Below are 22,688 nucleotides of genomic sequence, written 5' to 3' on the forward strand. Positions count from 1 at the left end.
AGTGAGACTCCTGTCTAAGTCCTTTGTTCCATATAAGAAGGAACAGAATGTTCCAGCAAAAAGTTTCCTTTACCTACAAAAAGAGATCAATAGCTGCCCAGTCTTCAGGAACCGAGTCCATTTCAGGAGCCAGATGCCCTGGAACCAGGAGTCATTTGTCCTGTCTCCTGACTAGAAATAAACCCTCACCTGGAAGCAACAGTTCTCTGCTTAAGTGGAAGGATTTAATTGTTGTGATTGATTACATATTTAACTAATTTTTCACTTGTCTAAAAGAGCTTTTATCAGTATCACATCACTTGTTAAAAGTTATGTAACCTAACTTTTAAGTGCTAAGTTAGTTTTTCTTAGACTGAAAATGAAAAGAAACGGGGGGTGGTATTCCCAAGTGTCGCTTATGTTGCCTAGCAGAGCCCTGTACCCACTATTTTCACCGTGGGAAATGCTGGGTTCATCTTAGGAGTGCATTTCAAACATAGACAATCTGGAGATGAGCAGAGATAATAGGACAAGAGTGTTCTTTCATGTGTTTCATTTTATTTTCTACAATATACAACACAAGAAACAAATATAGTTTCTTGTTCTCCTCTTGGTGACCTCTAAGCCAAAGACTTCTAGAGCATTCTTTCCACCCTGTGTGCCTTTCTTTAAAAGAGAAAGGCCTGTTATAATAGCAAGCCATAATCTAATGGCACCCTGCTGGTACTCCCCGCTGCTCCTTGTCTCTCCCTTTTACAAATATGTTGTCACACATAAATATAACATCTAGAGCCCAAACCCATTAACAGAAACCCCCACCCAGCCTGCCCCCAATTAAGGTGCCAACCCCACACCTCACTCCCAGCCACTGAGGAACAGATTACCTGTTAAATCACTCAGGTCAGTTGTTCTCCTTTCTCCCTCTGGCATACGGCCCTTTTAGATGCTTTCTGCTTGTGGTTTAAGCAGAGGCAAGGCATATTTAGCATTTTAAGATTAATATTATATATTCTGGACTTTCACAAGGCTAGATACCCAGGGGACTGACGTTTAATAGATGTTAATGGAATTTAATTTTTATACTCACTAGGTATGAACATTTATCTTCTAAATAAAATAGTACGGAACTTTATGTAACACCAGGAAAATTTCAAAACAAATTATTTTTTTTTTCATCTGGCAACCCAGAATCGAGTACTGAGCAAAAAAGCTGCTTTTTTTTTGATATTTAGACTTTAAAACCTGAATCTAATTATCATTAATTACACTGAGAATGTCAGTGTTAACTTTGCATGTTCCATAGTTATTATCATTGCAAAATAGTTCTGAAATGGTATTTAAATAGAAACTTTCTCCACAATCCCCTTTCCCAGTGATTTTCATTTAAAGAGGAGTCACTGCTGCAAATAAAACAAAACCTAGTTAAATCAATGAAGCAACCAAACGGAAAGAACCCAAACCTCAATATATTAAATAATGATCAGTATTGGGTTTTTTCTTTAATTTTCATTAATGAAAAAAAAAAACTCTAGAAAGTAGTATCCCTCAAAAAGACCTTGTAAAAACTAAAAGTACTTGAAAAGGTGTGTGTGGTAAATTATCTTGGTGTGTCAAGGCTGTGCCCAGGATCATGATAGCCACTTAAGAGCAGTGTGAGGGACTCTGAACTTCAAGGTCCAATTTCAAAATCTAGTTAATAGTATGTGGGTTAGTTACAGTTTCCATTGCTGTGGCAAAACACCATGACCCAAAAATAAGTTGGGGAGGAAAGGGTTTATTTGCCCTATACTTCCTGTCCATCATTGGAGGAAGTCAGGGCAGGAATCCAAGCAGGGTTAGAACCCGGAGGCAGGAGCTGATGCAGAGACCATGGAAGAGTGCTGCTTACTGACTTGTTTCACATGGGTTCGTCAGTCTGCTTTCTTACAGAACCCAGGACCAACAGCCCAGGGATGGAACCACTCACAATGAGCTGGACCCTTCCCCACTGATCACTAATTGAGAAAAACCCTTACAGCTGAATCTCATGGAGGCATGCCCTCAACTGAGGTTCCTTCCTCGCTAACGACTGTAGCTTGTGTCAAGTTGATACACATAACCAGCCAGGAGAGTATGATTTCAAAAATTCACAGAGCGCAGGTCTCCAACCACACGCCCCTGGGTGCTCCTGATCTTGGAAGCTAAGACGAGTTAGATATGGTCAGTAATTGGATGGGAGAGCATATTAGAAAAACAACAACAGCAACAACAGAAAAACCTGCCAGTTAAACCTCTCCAGTTCCCATTATCGAAGAAAAAAATTGGTTTTTGCTTTGGTGTCTGGTACTGACTACTCAATAAACACTGAATAAATATGAATTTGACAATAACCAAGTAAAAGGAGATAATGTTGTACAAAGTTGAAGAAGGACGCTTAAGAGAAATCCCACACCAGCTCAAAATTGAGAAACAGATGGTTATTTTTTATGGGTAGATTCACAAATCAGAACCCTCTGCTTGAATGGAGATCAGAAACCGAAATCCGCAACCGGAACAGAGAGGCCGGAAAAGAGGCCGGACGCATGGTCTACATCAGCTTATATAGTATAAGAGGCCACGCCCCAGTGGGCGGGTAACCACCGGCTGTAAAACTTCATACAGCATGAAGTCATGGGCAGGGGGAAGAGAAATGGGATCCATCACGTATGTAGGAAACCTGAGTTTTCTGGAACTCTACTTCCTCTATGTAAATATGGATGCTGCAATTGCTATGGAATGAGCTTTTAGCTCCTGACTAAATCTTACAATTAGTCACTGCGTGTGTGTGTGTGTGTGTGTGTGTGTGTGTGTGTGTGTACATGAGGTGATTGCCTGTGTGTATGTCTAAGGCCTCTGAAAACTTCCCAGATCACTATCAACCTTATTTTATGAGAAATGGTCTCAGTATCTCAGTGAACCTGAACCTGGACCTCCTGAACCCTGGGTTCTACCTGTCTCTGACTCCCCCCTCTCTCCCAGCACTGGCACCACAGACCCGTGCCCCTGCACCCAGCCTAACTCTTCTTAGTTAGATGCAGAAGGATCTGGACTCAGGATCAGAACTTCATGCAGCAAGTTACTTTGCCCACTGAACCATCGACTCACCCTCACCCCCACCCCATTCTTGTTTTGCCTTTTCATTCTGGACTATAGCCAGGTATCTCCGTAGGAGGTAGAGGGCAAGTGCATACTGTCGTCGTTATGCATTTGTGACTTCAGAAATGAGGGAAGTCTCTTAAGAGCCGTGCTATGCCAGCAGCAGAGGCACAAAAGTCCTTCAGCTTCACACAGAGACTTGAGCAAGAACGGGAAAAGTGTGCAAAAGAGGAAAACGAGATGTCAAAAGCCAGGAGCTTTTATTTATGACTGATTAACAAATGATTAATTCATAAAAGCAGTCCCCTCCCGAGAGGGATGCTTTATTTCCCAATTGGACAGTGCCCTGAACATAAATAAGGGACAATCCCTGCTGCCTATGGAGGAGGAGAGGCTTCAACAAGACCGGCTTGTTCTTGTCTCTATCCTGATTTACCATATGACCTTGGGCAAGCCATTCATCTTCCTCCAATACAGTTTCCCTAATTGTAAAATGGAAATAAAAATACTCACTGGCTTGCTGAAGATTAATGAGACAAAATGAATGCCCCTAGGCTCCCTGAGGGGAAGAGTCTGTGCTTGAGAAGGCAAAGGACTATTAAGTAATGTTATTGGACTTTTCAGGCAACTTGGAAAAGAAAAACCACGGCAATAAACTCAGGAGCTTTGGGCTTCCTCTTTTAAAAAGCAAGCATCAAAAATAAATAACGCATGCAGCTGTTACAACTAGCCCAACATTTCCTGCGTGTTTCTCTAGCAGCTGCTGGGGTTCTAAAAGTCCAGTAGCAGGAAGCCTGGCCCTGGGTTTCTCTCTTCATAGTTTTCTACCCCTTGATTCTGGAGTGAACAAACAGGGAGTGAACGTTTCAGAGATGTATTGTCTTTTTCTGTAAGATAGCGGGTAATGCTATTATTTACCGCATATGTTTAGCCATACATGGAGATGCTGGCATATAACAACTTCCAAATAAGTATCTGCTAATAACTTCTGTTTCCTTGTGGCAGAATTATTTTTGAACCTATTGAAATATTCCCTCCTCCAAAATTCAAAGGTTTTCATGACAAAGCATTGTGGTTATATAATGTTTGTGAGGTCATTATTTGTACTTTAAGGAGACTAGGAACCACAAAGCACTCTTCCTTCTGGTGAACAAAACAGGTTTGGGACTTGGGCAACGCCTTAAAATTCCAGCACTTGTACACAAGGGGGCACTGTGAGCCTGCTTTGGCAAGGGATAGAGGGCTTGCTGCGATCTGTGTTAGACAGGGAGGGTCTGTGCTTCCCACAGCCTTGCACAGGACCAGGACCTTAAACCAGACTCTGGAAAGAGCCACTCGGGAGATCTAGGACTGGGGACAGATGCAGCTCCACAACTACCCGCGTTGTCTTTCTTCTTTTCCCAAATAAAAGGTTCTTACCCGCAGCTATTTTTTCAAGGTTCTTGGTCCAGGAGCTTGGAAACACAGACACCCACTCCCCCACACCCTATAACTGTAGAAATACAGGAGCATTTCGGGTCCAGGTCTATCAGGTGTTTTCCAGGCCATAAAGACATCATCGGATTCTCAGGGTCCCTATTCCAAGTGGGTTTAGGCTCCGCCAGTTTAGAGGAAGAGAGACAGTCCCTTCTCCACAACCGGAAGTCCTGGAGATAGGGAAATGACCCTAAAACCAGTAGTGTCCACCCATCTATGTCATGGCAAGTGACAAACATGGCCTCATGAAGACTTCTTCAGGAAGAAGATAGGAGTCGAGTGAGCTGAGTCTTCACTTCTGTGAAAAGGGATGAAATTGTTGCCTCCTGCATGGTTTCTTAAGGTTTTATCTTCTCCCCAAAAGATCAGACCCAGGGAAAGGCTGTCCAGGAGCTGGGGCCACCCGTCCCACACCTTCAAAGTTGGGACATTGGCACCAGGGGTGCGTGGGGGGATCTCTGTTGATTTTGTTACTCTCATCTAGACACAAAGTGCTAGATGCCCTAGCGTTCTTTTTGAAGCAAGCGCATGGTGGTGTATCGATTAACAGGCAATACTGGGACAGGGAAGGGACAGTCTGCTGTGATCCCTGCCTCCGAGACTGTAAACCTCACGTGTCCCTGGGCACGCAGCCTCCCACCCGGGGCAGAATGATTGCGACGAGAGGTGGAGAAAAGGCAAAAAGCAGGCAAGATTGAGGGGGCCTGACACAACACGGTGTGTGTGTGTGGCAGGATGGGGGTGGGGGTGGGGGTGGAGCGGGGAGGGGGGCGTATACCAACCAGGTAGGGCCATGGTGGTCAAGGAGAAAGTAAAAACCCATCCCAAACTTTCTCAGATCTGATGGTTCTGAAAGGGCAAGGCAATCAGGAGCAGGAGTGCCCCTCCCGAGGCCCACCCGCCGTGACTAGCTGTAGCGAGGAGGGGCCGCACGCCCATCAGGCTGGACGGTCCCCACGTTGCGCCCACCCTGCTGCCAAAACGCTGCTGCTCTGGGCACAGAGCGCAGGATCACAGAGGTAGACACACCGTGCTGCGACTCGAGCCTGGCAGCTGCTCTTTAGAAGGGACATTCTGCGTGCATCGAGAAAGGAGAAGGGACCCGGACTTCACAGCTTCGCTTAGCCCAGTGGGGTGGTGGGGACTTGCCCTTGGACGCGCCAGCGAGAGTCACTATAGGCTTGGGAACTGAGCGAAGAGAAATCCAAGGGTTCAGAGAAGTCGGATTCAACAGAAATGTCGAAAGATATCAAGGGTAGCCACCAGAGTCCGGAAGCTTAATAGCCGCCGGGTCACTGTGACCCCAGGAACGACAGTGACTGACACGCGCGCAGACCAGGCGCTCGCCCGCATCCTCGGGTCTGCCAGTCCGAGCCGCCTCCCTCGCTTGGAACGCGGGTGCTGACGCCCGCGGCGGCGGCCAGAAAACGACATTCACCGCGCAGCCCCCGGACTGTCCCGGCTGGGTAAACTCCTGGCCGGCGCGGCGCGACGGTGACCCGCGCGGGTGCGAGGGGTGTGCCCGGCCCCGCCCGCGCGCCCCTCCCCGCGGAGGCCGCGCATCCAGGGGCGGCGCGGAACCGAGCGGCTCGCCCAGCCGCCTGTGCCCGCGAGCGCCGCGCCTGCTCGGGGAATCCACTTCGCTGCTAGACTCTCCTCGCTCACGCTCGCCCTCTCCCAGGCTGCTTCCCATGGCATTTGCTCTGCGTCCGGAGCCTATCCACTAACCGAGAAACTTTTCCAGCCGTTTCTTCTCCCCACCCCCTTCCAGGAGAGGAACTTCCAGGAGAAGTTCCAAGAACTGGTACCACCAGTGTCACTTGGGTACTCGCCGGTGAGTTCCCAGTCTCAGCCATGTGCACCAACATAGTTTACGAGTGGCTGAAAGCGTTACAGCTCCCACAGTACGCGGAGTCCTTCGTGGATAATGGCTACGATGACCTGGAAGTGTGCAAGCAGATCGGAGACCCGGACCTGGACGCCATCGGGGTACTGGCTCCAGCGCACCGCCGGCGCATCCTGGAGGCTGTGCGCAGGCTACGGGAGCAGGACGCGGCCGCCGCCGGCCTCTACTTCACGCTCGAACCTCAGCCGGTGCCGCCAGCAACGCAGGTGGACGCGGTGCCACCAGGCCGCCGGGGGGAGTCATGTGGAGGCTTAGCCCAGGGCACTCGCGGGGACCCCCGTGGCCAGACGAGCGCTCCCCGCAGCAGGGAGCTGGTGAGTTACCCCAAGCTGAAGCTGAAGATCATGATCCGGGATAAACTGGTCCGCGATGGTATCCACCTGAGCAAGCCCCCATACTCGCGCAAGGTAAGGAGGCGCCCACTGGGCGGCCTTGGGGACGCGGCAAGTGGGGATCAGGCCTGGCGCTTCTGCAGCAACAAGGCAGTTGTCTTGGTGACAGTTGAGAAGCCAGGGTATTTGGGGTGTCTGGGACTCTCTTCTGTTTTCTACCTTATCTGTGTATTCTTTCTGTCCTGGCGTCACTAATAGCCACTCAGTGAGTGTCTGTAACTAGACAATTCTGAACTTGACATATGGCACCCTATGGTATATGGGCTTGATGGTCAGGTTCGGGGCAATGGGGGTACTTGCTTTTGGGGACCCCAGGAAAATCTGAACGCCTCTAGTAGTGTTTGGATTTGAAGAATACCAAAAGGTTGGGCTACATCTGCCTTCTTTTCAACCTTCTGTTTTCTTTTTCTTTACTTTTTCTGAGTTTTGAGGAACTTCAAGAGGAGCAAGTGACTATTCCCAAGGGAGGAGGGAAATTCAGGTCCTGTTCATCTCTGTTGGTTCCCTGCTACTGAGAAGTGTGCCTTTAACAATGAACCTGGGCAGGAGGAGAGAGGGGATGGGTGGCAAACACAAAACAGGAGCCTATTCACATGAGACAGGTTTCTTAAGCTTAAGAATTCCGGGACAATGGGGTGCTGAACAAATCGGGTCATTGGACCTCAGAGTATGCTTTTGGGATCTGAGGTATGACTAGTTTGAGTTATTGATCCAAAAGAAAGAAAGGTAGATCCTTCTAGAAAGTCCGAATGGACCTGTTTGGGAAAGGACAGAAGAAAGCTGTATTTCAGCGCCCGGAAAGAAATTCTCACACGTGAGACCAGCCTACAAGTTCTCACAGGTGCCCTGTGAGACCCAATAACAGGAAGGAGTGGGTTTGAACAAGTACCAGAAAGTGCATTTTCACAGCAGAATGCTGTCTGATTCCAAGTGCTTTGGCTTAGTTAAGTATGTCTGTTTGGTGGCAGAGATGTTGGGTTACTCATAGGAAAATGAACATCTCAGTCTGGAAGCAAGGGCCTGGAGAAGCCCCGTTAAAGAGCCCTGGCAAGAACAGGCAGCTGGCCAGGATTGCTACCGCAGCACCACAAGGGAAAATACCTGTGGGTGGCCCCAGCCCCAGAGGTGCTCTGTAGCCTCAAGGGAAGGTGATAATGCCTGAAGGAAGCAAGTTCAAGGGTCAGTGCTTGCGAAAGTAGATACAGTAAAAGGAAATGAAGGTTTATTATCATCCACCTGTTATCTTGCAGGTGGGGGGGGGGCAGCTGAGTTCACCTGCCCGATAGCATACATTGCTTTTGTAAGAATAGGCAAGGAAGGCTTGTCTCAAACACGTGGCTCAGCCGCCGGCTCTGCCAGTCCCATAGATGGGGATCAGAAATGGAGAGGAACAAGCACGTGCTGCATTGGTGGCTAGCCTTATGGGATGCCAAGTGTGGCGAGAAGGATCACGGAACACACTAAGAGTAAGAGAAGGAACACACTCTTACTCCAGGATTAAAGGAGCAGGAGCCCAGCTCGACGATTGTTCCTAATATCCCAGGAGGTAAAGTGAGGTTGCACAAGAGGCAAAATAGGGCTGGTTTGGTCTTCAGGACAGCGAGATGTGGCCGAGAGGAGTGGATGGCATAAAGTACTGCTTTTCGGTTCCACTATCATAAAGCATAGCATAACAAGCCTAAACATCGTATTTACAAGCTGGAAAGCATTTAAAGGACAGATGCAATGTTTCAGCAAACTCTTGGAGCTATGAGTCCTGCTTATAGCATTAAGTAACATGCAATGTGTTTCCCTTCCTTTTGGCAGGAACTCTTGTAGCTTAGGAACTCATTGTATAACTGAGGTTGGTCTTGAACTCCATCCCCCTCCTGCCTCTGTCTCTTGAGTGCTGGGATCACAGGAGTGACCATCACACCTAATGACAGTACATTTTGTTGTGAGTCAGATTTGTAGAAAAAGAATTCAGCTTGCTGGCCGGGCAGTGGTGGCACATGCCTTTAATCCTAACAGTTGGAAGGCAGAGGCAGATGGATCTCTGAGTTCTGAGTTTGAGACCAGTCTGGTCTACAGAGTGAGTTTCAGGACAACCATGACTAAATAGAGAAACCCTGTCTAGGATTTTAGGCGTGCACCTTTGCACATCACTTCCCAGCCTCCCAAAGTGCTGGGATTTTACACGTGTACCATCACCATGGTGCATCCCTTCCAAGTTTACTTCTACCTTTATCTCTCACAACAGTAATGCTTAATGATAAAACTTGTCCACTCTCACTTTCTAGTTTTTGTTTTTGTTTTGTTTTTCAAGACAAGCTTTCTCTGTGTAGCCCTGACTATCCTGGAACTAGCTCTATAGACCAGCCTGGCCTCCAATTTACAGAGATCAACCTGGCTCTGCTTGAGTGCTGGGATTAGAGGCTTGCACCACCACCACCTGGCCACTTTTGCTTTCTATATGTACTTAGTTTTCCTTCTTTAACTGATGAGAGAAATCAAATGAGGGCAGAAATGTTCTCATTACCTCCCTCAAAAAGCTCCTTCTGGGGATCAAAAGAATGGAGCTGGAAAACTTTTTTGTGAGAAAGAAAAACACATATAGACATGGGAATTAAAGCATATTGATACATATTAAGCTCAACATACGAATATGAAGTAGCAAATCATATTGCACGTTTGGACTTTGCTGTTTCTATATGATGGTGTCTTAAGTCCTACATTTTCAGTTGTGTGGGAATTTGTTTTCTGATGCAGTTCTTTCTCCCCCGAACAGTGCTGGGACCTTTTCTTTAAAATGGGATCACATTGTACTTCTAATTTTCATGATTTCCTTGGCTTTGTCATGGTGATGATCAGAATGTGCACTGTTCATTATATTGTTTCGGAACTCGACTTGGTAGAACAGGCTTACTCTACCTGGTAGCCATTAGCATGGTCCATCTTCTGGACTTTGGACTGCAATGAGAATCCTGTGTGGCATGGTGGTGGTCATGCCAAGAATGGTCATGGTAGGGATGACAAACCTCTTGCAAAGAAGTCTGAATTGAGTAATTTTTTTTCAAGAATGACCTAAAGGGATTGTAGAATTTGCATCAGTAAAACAGCCCGGGTTTCCTGATCAGTGAACTTAAAAAAAAAAATAATAAAACTCAAGCAAACAAACAAAAAACTTCCCTAGGGTTTTTTGGAAAGCCAAGAGCTTGGGAAGACAAAGCTTCAAGTCAAGAGCAATGAGGACCCCATGGCTGCTTCTTTTGTTTTGTTTTTGTTTGTTTGTTTTTGGAAAGAAATCGCTGTGATTTATTTCTACCTCTGTGATGAGATGTACTTATATGCACATATATACAAACACAACTGCATATAATTTTCATATACTTTTTTGTGTATAACTTTTATTGTGACTGAGTTTCCCCAACGCATACCTTCTTTAGGCTATAGCTTATTGTGGTTGGCAGGACGCAGGCAAGCATCCTGCCCTCAGATATTGTGAAGCCTAGCAGGCAATAAATAGATAGAATCCACAATGGTGATTCTATGTGTGGCAATGCCTTGGTGGGAAGCAAAGGATACCATGAACAGGTGCATCCAACTCTTTTACAAAGAACTGGGAGCATGGGGACACATTAGCAGAGAAGTTGGAGGAAGCAGAATTCTAGAAACTACTAGAACTCACTAGAAGCCATGATATTTCAAGGTAGAGAAACTGTCCAAGAAATCATACCGTGGCCAGGTAGGACATTAATGGAGTGAATTTATAGAGTCCTTTAAAATTTAATTTATTTTTCATTATGATCACTCTGTGTATGATGTGTGTGTACGAGGGGGTGTTGTGGTGTTGTATGAACTATGGCACCCACGTGCAGATCAAAAGACATCTTTGTGGAGTTGATTCTCCTTTTCAGTCTTTCTTTGGGTTTGAGTTTAGGTCAGGTTGGCTCAGTGAGCTCTTATTCTGCTTAGCCATCTTCTGGACAGGCTTCCGGAGTTCTTCCCTGGAAAATGTTTCCTTGTTTCTCTACCAGTGGAAGCTATTTAAAATGGAATAGTTTTAATTAGTAATGTTATAGGAATGTTAGCAGTCATTCACACATTAGTATAAATTAAATTAACTCCACAGTAATAATGTTGTGAGGGATACTCAGAGGAGGTAGCCCAAGATGAAGAAATTTGGAGAAAGGATGTTTCTACGAAAGCTTCTCTGCATGGAGGGCACAGAGCATTAGCAAGGAAGAGATCCTGGCAAAGACATGCTGTGTCCTTTGGAATTTTGCCTGGGGTCTTGGCAGAAGACAGCATGACAATAAATATTGTTCCTCCCAAGAATTCTTTCTGCCTGTGTGACATTGCCAGGACAGACTGGAAGCTGATGAATTTCAGTCTTTCCAGTTCAACCAATATCTTCAAGTCTAGATCCTTCTAGGCTTTTCTGGTTTTGTTACAATTGGAACACTGGAAAAAAGAAAGGAAAGGAAACAAGAGCTGATGCATTTTTTATGCTCTCAGAAATTTACATACAGCATACAGAAAGAACGACATCCCATATCACCTCCCCTTTTCTGTCTAGATAAAAAGGAAGGTTTTAACTATAACAGGAAAATTACATATAACAAAACAGCAGTTATCAAGCAACAATTTTAGTTACATTATTTAGTCCATTTAAATTTCACAATTAAGGAAAATACTCTATCATCTATCCTTTCTTTGTGAGTCTTAAGTTTTATATCTAATTTATTTTTATCATAGTTAAAGAAAACTATAACTATTACTATCCATTCTTCAACTCCATCAAAGACTCTAGAAGGATGCAATACTACCTAAGTTAACAGGAAATGCATTGTAAGCAACTTCCAAAACTCTAGAATTGACAAAGACATCTTGCTGCCAAGACATCAATGCCTTGTAACATTGGGGCATCCATCTTCAGCCTACAGGCCCATAGTATCCAGAAGACTTTTCCATGAAGCAGGAAATTTCAAAGACAATTCTCCCTATATAGGCAATTTGCCAGTCACTTTCTTTGTGTCCTACAGAATGTCTGGCAGACACTTTCCTGAAACAGGAACCCTAAAAGACTATCCTACTTTTAGACAAGTTCAGCAGTCATTTTTCTGTGGGTCCTGCATGTCCAGTTCATACAGCATACCATTAAGCAGTCCAGGCAAGAACAGTTTCTTTCCAAAATGGATAACAAACTTCATAAGGAGCCTCTTTGATGTCCATCATTTTCTTGAAGTATATTGGTGCTGCCAGGAGCAGATGGGTCTCATTGTCATGAAAAGTCATAAGTTTTTAAATATTTTAAATGTCATACTCTGTTAGTGTTTGAAAGGTTTGAAGAATACCTATGCATTTGAAATATATCTCTCTATATCCAGAAAACCTAACTAACATGACTACAAACTTGACTATCAGAGATGAGTATCTATTAACCTGTATTTCTTAATTATACATTTTATTTTTAAATGAGTTGCACAAACACAATACCTTAATCAAGAGCAGAAATATACATATAACAAAATTGACCTAAAATTTGAATCAATAGACCAAGATTTATACCAATGCAAAGTATTCATATCTATAGCATATCCCCCTTTAATTGTAAACAAATATTTATAAACAATATTTGGGAACTTGGGTATAGTTCTCTCCAAACTGCTTCCTGCTTTTTATTGGGTAAGTTAATTTTAGGGTTTAGAAAAACCTTTCAAGGGGTCTTGTTCCATCAAACCACATTAGTCTGCAAAGAATACACAGGTTCTCATCCTCTGTGGAAGCAAAAGCAGAACCTCTTTTCCAAAACAACATATCCTTAAACCCAAATCTTGAAGTCAAGATACCTTTAAAATATATATGTATGTTGGTTTAGTATAGCAGCCTGTACAATGAAATTCCTCTCTGTTCATACTAAAAAAATTAAAAAATACAATAATAAAGATAATTCAGATTCTCTGTCTACATTCCATCTATACATGGCTTATTTTTCTTACTCTATTACTTTTTCTACAAGTTTAATATTTATTTTATTATCTTTACTCTTTTAAACTATGACTGTCTGTACTCTTTTATATTACTTTTCCTGTCTTTTTACTCTTTTTCTTCTCTCTTCCAAGCCTAGGTATCCAACACTGTGACCCAGTTAGAGGTCTTTTCTGTCTAAATTTGTCTTTATTGCATGTGCATATGTTTTTAGTTTTTGACCAGGAGCACTTTTTTTTTCTTTTAAATGCTAAGTGGGCATGGTTAGTAATGACGAATCAATCCCACACCAGTTATGTTTTAAGGGGTTATTTATTTTGGGGGGTAAAACTTACATACAGGATAAACCGTCAGGAAGGGAGCCTAGTCGCTGGAGTAGGAGCCGGGAGCAGGAGCCAGAACCAAGCTCTGGAACCAAGAGGCCAAGCGGAGCTTGCTGCTCTTCTTTTAAAGAGAAATATACCATGCCCCAGTGGGCTGGTATTTCAGTTTCTATTGGCTGACGGAGTGGAAGGCACTCCCGCAGCACTGTGGGCTAGTGCTTCAGCGACTATTGGCTGAAGCAGTGGAAGGTACTCCCACAGCAGGTTAGGGCCAATTCCCTGGCACTGCCTCTTTGCTCCGCCCAGTCCAATGTGCTGAAGTCATGTTCATTGTCTCTGAGAGCCATGCACACTGTCCCAGCTCCAGGGTTGTAACAAGTCTATGTCACCATTAAGCAATGCTGCTCACAGACCCCATTTAAGTGCTCAGACATTCCAAAAGAGCCAGTTTATTCTGCCAGCATGAACCAGGAAGCAGGATCTTAAAGAAACCATGTAGTTTTGTTTTTTTTTTTTTTTTTTTTGCTGCTAGAGCTGAATTAGGAAACCTCTTAAAGGAGCCATGCCTCTGCTTACTGCCGTCAAACAGGGCCTATCTAAAACTCTGCATTTACCAACAAGCTCCAATTGACTCTTGTTTTCGTGGGTCTGGAAGTTCTCTTTTTTCTGAATCTTTTATCGGTCTTATCTGGATTTATTCCCCAGACAGTGTAGATAGAGGCCTCTTGTTTGTTCCCGGCCACCCAGACTCAAAATAATCACACAGAAACTTTATTATTACGCTACTGCTTGGCTTATTAGCTCACACTTCTTATTGGCTAGCTCTTACAACCTAAATCAACCCATTTCTATTAATCTGTGTCTTGACACCTGATTGTGGCCTACCAGTAAGGTTCCATTCAGCGTCTGGCGTCTGTCTCCTGTGGTGGCTACATGGCTTCTCCCTGACCCCACTTACTCTCTCTATATCAGAGGCTACAAGTTCAAGATTAAAGAACTAGCATGACCTTGTTTGAAAAGCCTAATAACTTTCAGTGTGATTCACCTAACAGGGTCTTGCCGAGGGCTCCAAACAGCCTCCTTTTGTCTTTCCTGAATGCTCCAAGCACCATTGAACTATAGAATCATATGGCCCAAGAGACTGAATGACTTAACTGTAGCCTGAATCTGCCGCAGACTTTCTATTGTGGGGACTTACTCCAAACTAGCAGCTTCTTGGGTTACTGGTTAATAGGCCTGAGAAGCACAACAAGAAGGGGTATGTCTCCTCTCAAGTGCAGAGAAGCACTTTGGACACTGCACCTCCTTCTTGGTTGTGGGAGGAAGTAAGCTTTTACAACCTATTCTCTATCCTGGAAGAGGTATCACATTGTGTACCACCCTAAATGACTGGACATCTGAAAATTCCCAAAGGCAGAAGCCTCCCACATGTTTATCAGATTCGTTCCTCACCTTCTCATCTGCAAATGTATTGAAAGGAGGACTGGAGTAATTAACTGTTTCATCTTGTTCACTTGCCCAAACCATCAATGTCCAGGACCAGTGTGAGGTATATAGACAGAGATGTGTTTGTGTATGCAGGCATGCATGTGCATGTATGTGTATGTACACACACACACACACACACACACACACACACACACACACCTTCAGGAAGCCTAGAAACAAACAGAGAGAACACACTCAGAGTCTTGGAAACCTAGTTGAGAAATCATGGGGTTTGAGCTGTCAGGTAAAAGCAATGTTAAATTTTCTATTCCATCTTGGACAATCCCTTACTCACGCTGAGTTTTCAGGTATCACCCTCATAGATCTCTAATAGGTTTCTCACCTCTGGAACTTAATACTGTTCATGCCTTGGAGAGATGATACACTATTGCTTTTGAAAAATGGTTAAGTTTAGTGATATTTGTTAAAGGAACATATCACATGTATACTTTAGAATTGTGGAAACAGGGAGATTAAATCATAAGATTTAATTTATTCTTAATTTTTAGAAAGAATGTTCTGTAGCTCAAGTCAGCTTAGAATTCAGAGAAAACCTGCCTGCTTCTATATCTTCAGTGCTGGGATTACAGACATGAACTATTAAATCTGACTAGAGAGGATATGCATGTAACGTCAGGCAGAAAAGGCGCCCCGCTAGTGTTGCTAGCTAAAAGCAAAGAGCTTCTGGTGAGTTGTATTAACAGGCATTCTGAAAGAGCATTTGGCAGATGGAGAGTCTGGCTATGGTAGTGCTTGACTAGGTTATCCCCAGTTTCATTGATACCCCAAATCCATATGTTATATAATACACACAGAGCTATATGAAACTGAATGCAGACACTCTGTATGTACAATGGCCTCCTGACACCAATGGTAGGAGAAGTTTGGTAATACTTTGGTAATACCCATTTCATAATAATAAACCCATGGTAGACTTTCCATACAAATGATGTCGAATCAATTCTATGTGATTAAGATTATGATAATGAAAATTATTTCTTAAAAATAAAGCTCTTTCAAAATTGGGTTGTGATCTTTAAAATATTCACTTAGTCAATTTTAGTTTTGCTGATATTTGAAGCATTTCTTGAACTCCTTGCATACCAAGATGGTTTTGGATGGTAGTCTTTCATGGTGGAAAGCTCTGATTCTTTTCTGGTAGATATGATTTCGGGTAAACATCCATATAACTGAAACCAAATCATGCAATTAATGTTGTTTAATAAACTGTGAGATTGGAACAGAATCTGTCAACAAATAATGTAATTTTATTGTTATGTATAGAGTGGGTTTTATGATGTATGGCATTTATATCCTTCTTGTATTTTTACAATAAGGAACACACCCTTAGTGTGGATTCATGTTTGCCAACATGGAAATTTCCCCAAAGGATTCATAACCTACAAAATTAGGTCTGCAATATTTTCAAGTAACAAAGCACCAGTACCAATCTCTGCCAATATGTAATTATAGTAAAGGTGTCTGTGGTGCACTGGAGAGGGGGTACTTAGATAGACTACAGGGACAGCTACTAACTGTATTTTACCCAATACTTTACTCAGCATTCAGATGGTTCCAAGGTATCCTTAGGGCTTGGCTTTTGCTTCTCCTTCTGTTCTTGCAAATCCCTTCCTGATACTGCCAAGTCAAGTCTTCACAATCTTCAACATGTTCCTTCACTTGAGTGGGAAAAAAATGATACTAAAGCAGGAGCATAATCTGGGGTGCCCTGTGACACAGTGAGACTTGTGTCTGTTCTTGTGTGGTAGGGTGTGAAGTGAATTTTTCTGAAGGTCCATCCCATGCTGAAGGCTAGGACTGAATCTCAAGATTGCTGAGTACTATCCCAGGGTACTTGGAAGAAAATTTTCTGAGGTGGAGAAAAATTCACTAGAAACTGTGAGGCTCAACGCTTCCAGAGCTCAGAGCCTGGATAAAGTTCGAAGCAATGTGTATTCCTTGTCTGACGCAGACCACTTCTAGGCCTGGAGTGAAATGATTTTATCAGGCCTTCCCTAAGATTTATGAAATAATGCTATTGGAATTGATTTCTGATTTGGATTGGGGAGAACTAGAAGAGGGAAAAAGACGATATTTGTTTTCAGTCAATATAAAAACTATTAAAGACCAATGACTGTGGATCATGCCAAGAGGCATTAAGCATACAATTTGTCTTCCATAAAGACTAAGTGACATCTAATAGTTTAAAGAGATCTCATTACCACTTCTAATTGAAATAAATGGTCCAAGAATCTCCAAAAAGCTTGCTGTTAAGTTTCCATAATGTTACAAATATAAACAAAATAAGATTTACTTCATATGGAGCAGGTTAGAAAGATAAGAAAAATAATTATTATGTATTCTCTACTAAGCAAACTCAAAATGAACAGATGTGAGAAATTCTAAGATTTTTTTTCTCTATGAACACAGTAGGCTAAAGATAAACCTACCATGCTTGGCATCAAGCACATCATCATTCAATATCTCATCTTGATTTGACAAATTATTTTAAGTAAGAGTCATACAATAATTCACTTATTATTTTATTCGTTCCTTACTTTAAAGCAATGAATAATTAAAATGAGATAATTTTAAAGTGTTCAAATTTAATGAAAATGTGTCATTTATTGAATAGAATTTTGCTTAGATATTTCACCCTGCACTTTGTGTTTCATTTTACTCTTTAAAAATCTTAATATATAAACTCTAAGTGGTCACAGAAGAATAAGAGGATTGAAGTAACCCACATGTTATTGTTTTGATTTTATAAATCATGATACTAGTGTTATTTGCTTCCGATCGATTACTTCTCTTGGGACTATATGGTACTCTGATGCAGGTGTGACATGCTAAGTTTACTCTCTTGAAAGCATTCTTGGAGCCACATCTGCAGGTATGGGGTCAGTTGTGTAACTGGGAGTGTCTACCTTACCATCCATGTAGTCCACAACACTTATCAATGACAGTGGGTAAGAGATGTAAGTTTGAAGTTTATATAGACCTCACAAGTTCAGCATACATTCCCCCAGCCCTGCCCAGAAGAACTATCTCATCACTGATATTGTTGAAAGTGATTGATATGGTTGATGCTTTTCTGTATAGGTGAATACTTGTATGAGTGTATGATATAAATATATATGTATGCCTATGAAAGCCAGAGAAGGACATGGATGTGCTAATCTATCCCTCTCTCTATTTTACTCCTTTGAGATAGCATCTCTTACTGAACCCAGAGCTCATCTTGTGGCAAACACTTTCCAGTGATCCTCCTGCCTCTGTCCTCCTCAGTTGCTGGGGGTTACAGGCATGACAGGCCATGCTTGGCATTTTTCCATGAGTGCTAGAAATCTAGACTCATTCTTGTGCATCAAGTGCTATTACCCACTAAACCACCTCTCAGTTCCTAGAGGGCGTATTCTTGATAAGAAGTCATTTTGTGGATCTCTGTGCCTGCTTCCATCAGTTACTGAATGAAGATTATATAACGACAATTAGGGTAGTCACCAATCTGATTACAGAGTAAGGCCAGTTCAGGCACTCTCCCCACTATTGCTGGGATCTTAGCTGGCGTCATCCTTGTGGATTCCTGGAAGTTTTCCTGACACTCGGTTTCTCCCTAACCTTACAATGGCCCCTTCTATCAAGGCAGCTATTTCATTACTCTCCCACTCCGTCCTGCTCCCAACATTTGGTCCCTCATGATCCCTTATGTTCCCATCCCTCCATCCCATCCCCCTGCCCTCTCCATCCCTAGTTTACCCAGAAGATCTGTTTCCTGACCAAGCTCCAGGAGTCCAATGGAAGAGAGGGAGGAGGGATTATATGAGAGAAGGGAAGAGAGGCATAAGGGGCAGGTCATGATCATAATGCTGAAATCCACAGAGACAACTGACTTGGCTCACGGGAGGGAGCTCCTGAACTCTAGACTGACAGCTAGGGAGCCTTCATGGCATCAACCTAGGCCCTCTACATGTGAATGACAGTTAGGTAGCTTGGTATATTTGTGGGGCCCCTTGCAGTGGGACAGGAACCTGTCCCTGGAGGATGAGCTAGCTTTTTGAAACTATTCCTTATGGTGGGATGTCTCACCCAGCCTTAATTGGGATGGAGCTTAGTCCTATCTCAAATTGATATACCATGATTCGTTGACTCCCATGGGAGTCCTTACCCTTTCTGAATGGAGATAGAGAAGGAGTGGATGGGAGGTGGGGGGCATGGAAGGGAGGTGGGGGAGAGGAGGGAGGGAAAACTGTGGTTGGTTTGTAAAATAAATTAAAAATTTTAATTTAAAAAAGAAGTCATTTTGTTCTTAATGACTCCTACAGGCAACAACTTTCCTGTTAGAACAAAATATAAAATCCTGATGGTTTTAGAAGTATAATCTCCATATGAAACCATGCCTAAATCTATCTCAACGACAAGCAATATGAACTTGATGATATAATGCATGTGAAGCTACTTTGTAAATATTAATGAACTTTTCAGATTTAAGGTGTTCTTGTTGGCAATGTAAATCATATTCTGCTGATATGAATTTGTTTTTAAATGTTGACGAGTTGGACCACTGTCCTGAAGAAGTTTGGAAAACAATGAGGGTGGATCAAGAGAAATTGTAAATAGCCTATATTGAAATTTCTAGCATGACACTGCTTGAAAATTTTTAGATTCCATGCTTAAAGTCATATATGTGTAAAAATACCTGGTCTAGATAGATACACAAAGCTGGGCCTGTGTCAGCAAGTACCATCTGCAAATGGGTTTCTCTCAGCATTGTGAAGGTACAGTTGACAGAACCAAACACATTTATAGTGTACAGTGTGATATTTTATATATGAGTTCATTTTGAAATGATTCAATCAGCCATTAGTTTACTCACCACCTCACATATTTATCATGTTGTCTTTGTGATAAAAACATTGAAGGTCTAATCTCTTAGCAATTATTACATGTACAAAACATCAATATTAACTCTAATCACTGTACCGCATAATGGATCTCCACAATTTATCCTAATTGAAACTTCATACGTTGTAACCAATATGTTCCCAATTACACCCCACTTCAAGAGTGATTTTAATACTGAGTCACGCTATGTCTCATCAGTCTTACTTGGCTTCGGCATTCCCTCATTGGGCTGACACCTACACGTACTGTTATTGATTTTTATAATCTCTGTTGTTTGAAAAGTCACTTTAAGAAATGGCATTTTCTCACGCTCTAAGCTGCATTTCTTCAGTTACAGACAATGCCCCTCTATGCTTGTGGTTTTCTTAAAATTACAGCTGTGTTTTTCCTATTTTTGGCACTTTTTCCTCCTGTCCTGTGGCCTCTTCTGTTTGTTTTGCCAGTGCTTTCAACATATTAAGGACGTTAATCATGTTTTAATAGAAGTTGCAAAGATCTTTCCAAATGTAAGAATGTGTTTAGTTTAAAATTTTATGGATTTGTGTATGTCCTTTGACTTAAGATTCTTATGTGTTATGTTTTATCAGTAATCTTTAAACTATTCTAAGCTGGAGGGATACAGGTGACAGGTATTCAAGGAGAACAGAGTTGGGATTTTATTTATTGTTTATTTGGAGAAGTGGTTTCATCTCACTGAACCTCATTCATAGAATGGTTATAATCGCACCCATTTCTTAAGCTCCTGGGATCAATGAATGAGATACTATGTGAGAAGCGCCTCATGTAATACCTAGCAGAGTGGTCATTCAAAACCATCTGGCCAGTAGTTTGATATTATATATAGCCTAATGATTGTAAATTATTCTTAATCTGAAGGTCATGTCTTCGGTTATTTATCTCTTTGCCATTCTGTTGAGAAAAGATCATCCCTTCATAGTTTAAATTAATTTTAAGAAATTTAAAAATAACTAACAAAAGCAACAACTTGTTGAATATGATGCCCCATGATGTAACCCAGTTTTTAGGGGGCTTACAAGGGAAGGCTGTAAATCCAAGTCCAACCTGGGCTTCACAGTGAGTTCCAAGCTAGCTTCAGAAACATGGCAAGACCCAGTCTCAACTGAAAGTACCCACCTGTAATCCAGCTACTTAGGCATTGGAAGCAGAAGGAGCAGGAGTTCAAAGTCAGACTAGCTAGAACAGTCTAAAAGCTAGGCCGTTTGGGTACATGAGACTCTGTCTTAAACAAAACAAACAAATAATAATAAAAAAACCCAATGGAGTAACAGTCCCAAACCCAAAACCAGATCAAATCAAACAAACAAGAACTTTTTGGCCCTGTTATAATGTTTGAAAATATTATCTTACATGAATTTTCATTTGCCTTGCATACTTTCCTTTACAGAGTAAGGAGACCCTATCTTGATTTTTATGATTGTTTGTATCCTTATAGAACCCTTGTTCAAGTCCATTGTCAGTTGATATGCATATAAATATCTTTCTTGGTTTCCTTAAAAATAACCGTTAATTTGTTTAAATTTTATTTTGGTACATGATATGATATAATATGCTAATACTATTCATAATTTTGCTAGACTCATCATTGTCTACCCTATATACTGAAATTGCATTTCTCATTTCCTTCTCTAGTGTTATTGCCTTGGGCTCAGTTTATAAAATAGGGTTAAATAGTTATGACAAATTTTAATGTAAAATTGTAAGGATTTTTGTTTTAACTCTTATTGTGTTATCCGCTCAGAGTTTAGGCCTTCATGGTGTTAAGAAAGCATCCTTTTTCTAACTTTGAAATAGTATCTATTCAGAACAGATATCAAATGTCATTAAACATATTTTTGACAACTTAAAAATAGTTAAGTTTTTAAGCTAACAAGATGGCTCAGTGGGTAAAGACTCATGTTGCCAAGAATGACAACCTAAGTTCGATCCCTAGGATCCCCCTGGTGGAAAGAGACAACTGATTCCGCCATTTTGCCCCTTATCCTTCTAGTGTGCCGTGGTGAATGTGTATTCATGCTTGCACACACATACACAAAAAATTATAAATGTATAAAATTAAAAGTAGATAATGTTTTTCTTATTGATTTCCATGTTGACAGAGTATTGAACTAACAGACTTCCCAATATGGAAGCATTCTTACATATCTTGATGAGTATTAATGAAGTTGTCTTTTGAAGCAGCCAGGTTATGAGATAAAGAATTAATAAGAAGTGTGTGGTGGCACACACTTTTAATCCCAGCACTCGGGAGGCAGAGGCAGGCAGATCTCTGTGAGTTCCAGGCCAGCTTGGTCTACAAGAGCTAGTTCCAGGACAGGCTCCAAAGCTCCAGAGAAACCCTGTCTCAAAAAAACAAAACAAAACAAAAACGAATCTTGTCATCTAATCCTTATCGTATTTACTCTATTGTGTCTTTTCGTGAGTAATTCTTGGCATTCACCCTCAGACATTTAGTGTCTTCACCAATCATTGTCATGATCTTGTTATATTTGGCCTTATGACAATTTTTTTTTAAAAGATAGTGATGTCTGTTTAGGGGATGCAGGTGATAATTAACTGTTCCTGGCTTCCATAGCTGTCTTGCTTTTAACCAAAAGCAGATATTCCAGACTAGTGGGAGGCAGTAGATCTTTTTTCATAGCAAGGAAGAATTTTTTTCTCTCTTTCTGTCCTGTGTAGTTAAGGAAATTCCTCCCAGGCTCTGGAAACCCATCCTCCTCCATCCTCTCCACTTGCCCACTCTGTTCTTCCCCTCCCATGCTCTGCCCTTTTCCTGTTTCCAATCATCTCCCAGGCACCTTAGTGGAAGATATAGACTGCGGGCTTCTTGCCAGATGCTACGTTAAATTAAAAAAAAAACCTTATAAGAAATACCAAAGTGGCATTCATTTTCCTTTAAATATTTGGCTTTGCATAGTAGTAACAGCTCAATGTGCAACAAAGGTAAAACTGGAAAACTCTACAAGGAGTACTAATTTAGCCAACCTCAATTTATATTTAAACTTCGACTGAAAGGTCAAATAGACGGAGATTTTTAAAAATAGGAAAAGTCAGTGAAGTAAGGATTAAAATGGAAGCCTAGGAGTAGTGCGTTTGCAGAGGAGATGTGTAAATCAG

The 22,688-nt window shown here is 42.1% G+C and overlaps 1 protein-coding gene across 1 annotated transcript in view; it reads left to right on the forward strand.

Annotated features, from left to right (window-relative positions):
* The first annotated feature begins 6,162 nt into the window (after window positions 1-6,162).
* Window positions 6,163-22,688, forward strand: part of Samd5 (sterile alpha motif domain containing 5) — a 55,835-nt gene continuing 39,309 nt past the window's right edge. The window contains exon 1 of the mRNA XM_048425371.3: window positions 6,163-6,882. Within this exon, the coding sequence (XP_048281328.1) occupies window positions 6,424-6,882 (459 nt within the window). The 5' untranslated portion in view covers window positions 6,163-6,423. The remainder of the gene's footprint in view (window positions 6,883-22,688) is intronic.

This window comes from Myodes glareolus, chromosome 1 (genome assembly GCF_982192425.1).
Source record: "Myodes glareolus chromosome 1, mMyoGla1.1, whole genome shotgun sequence".
NCBI classification, from domain to species: Eukaryota; Metazoa; Chordata; class Mammalia; order Rodentia; family Cricetidae; genus Myodes; species Myodes glareolus.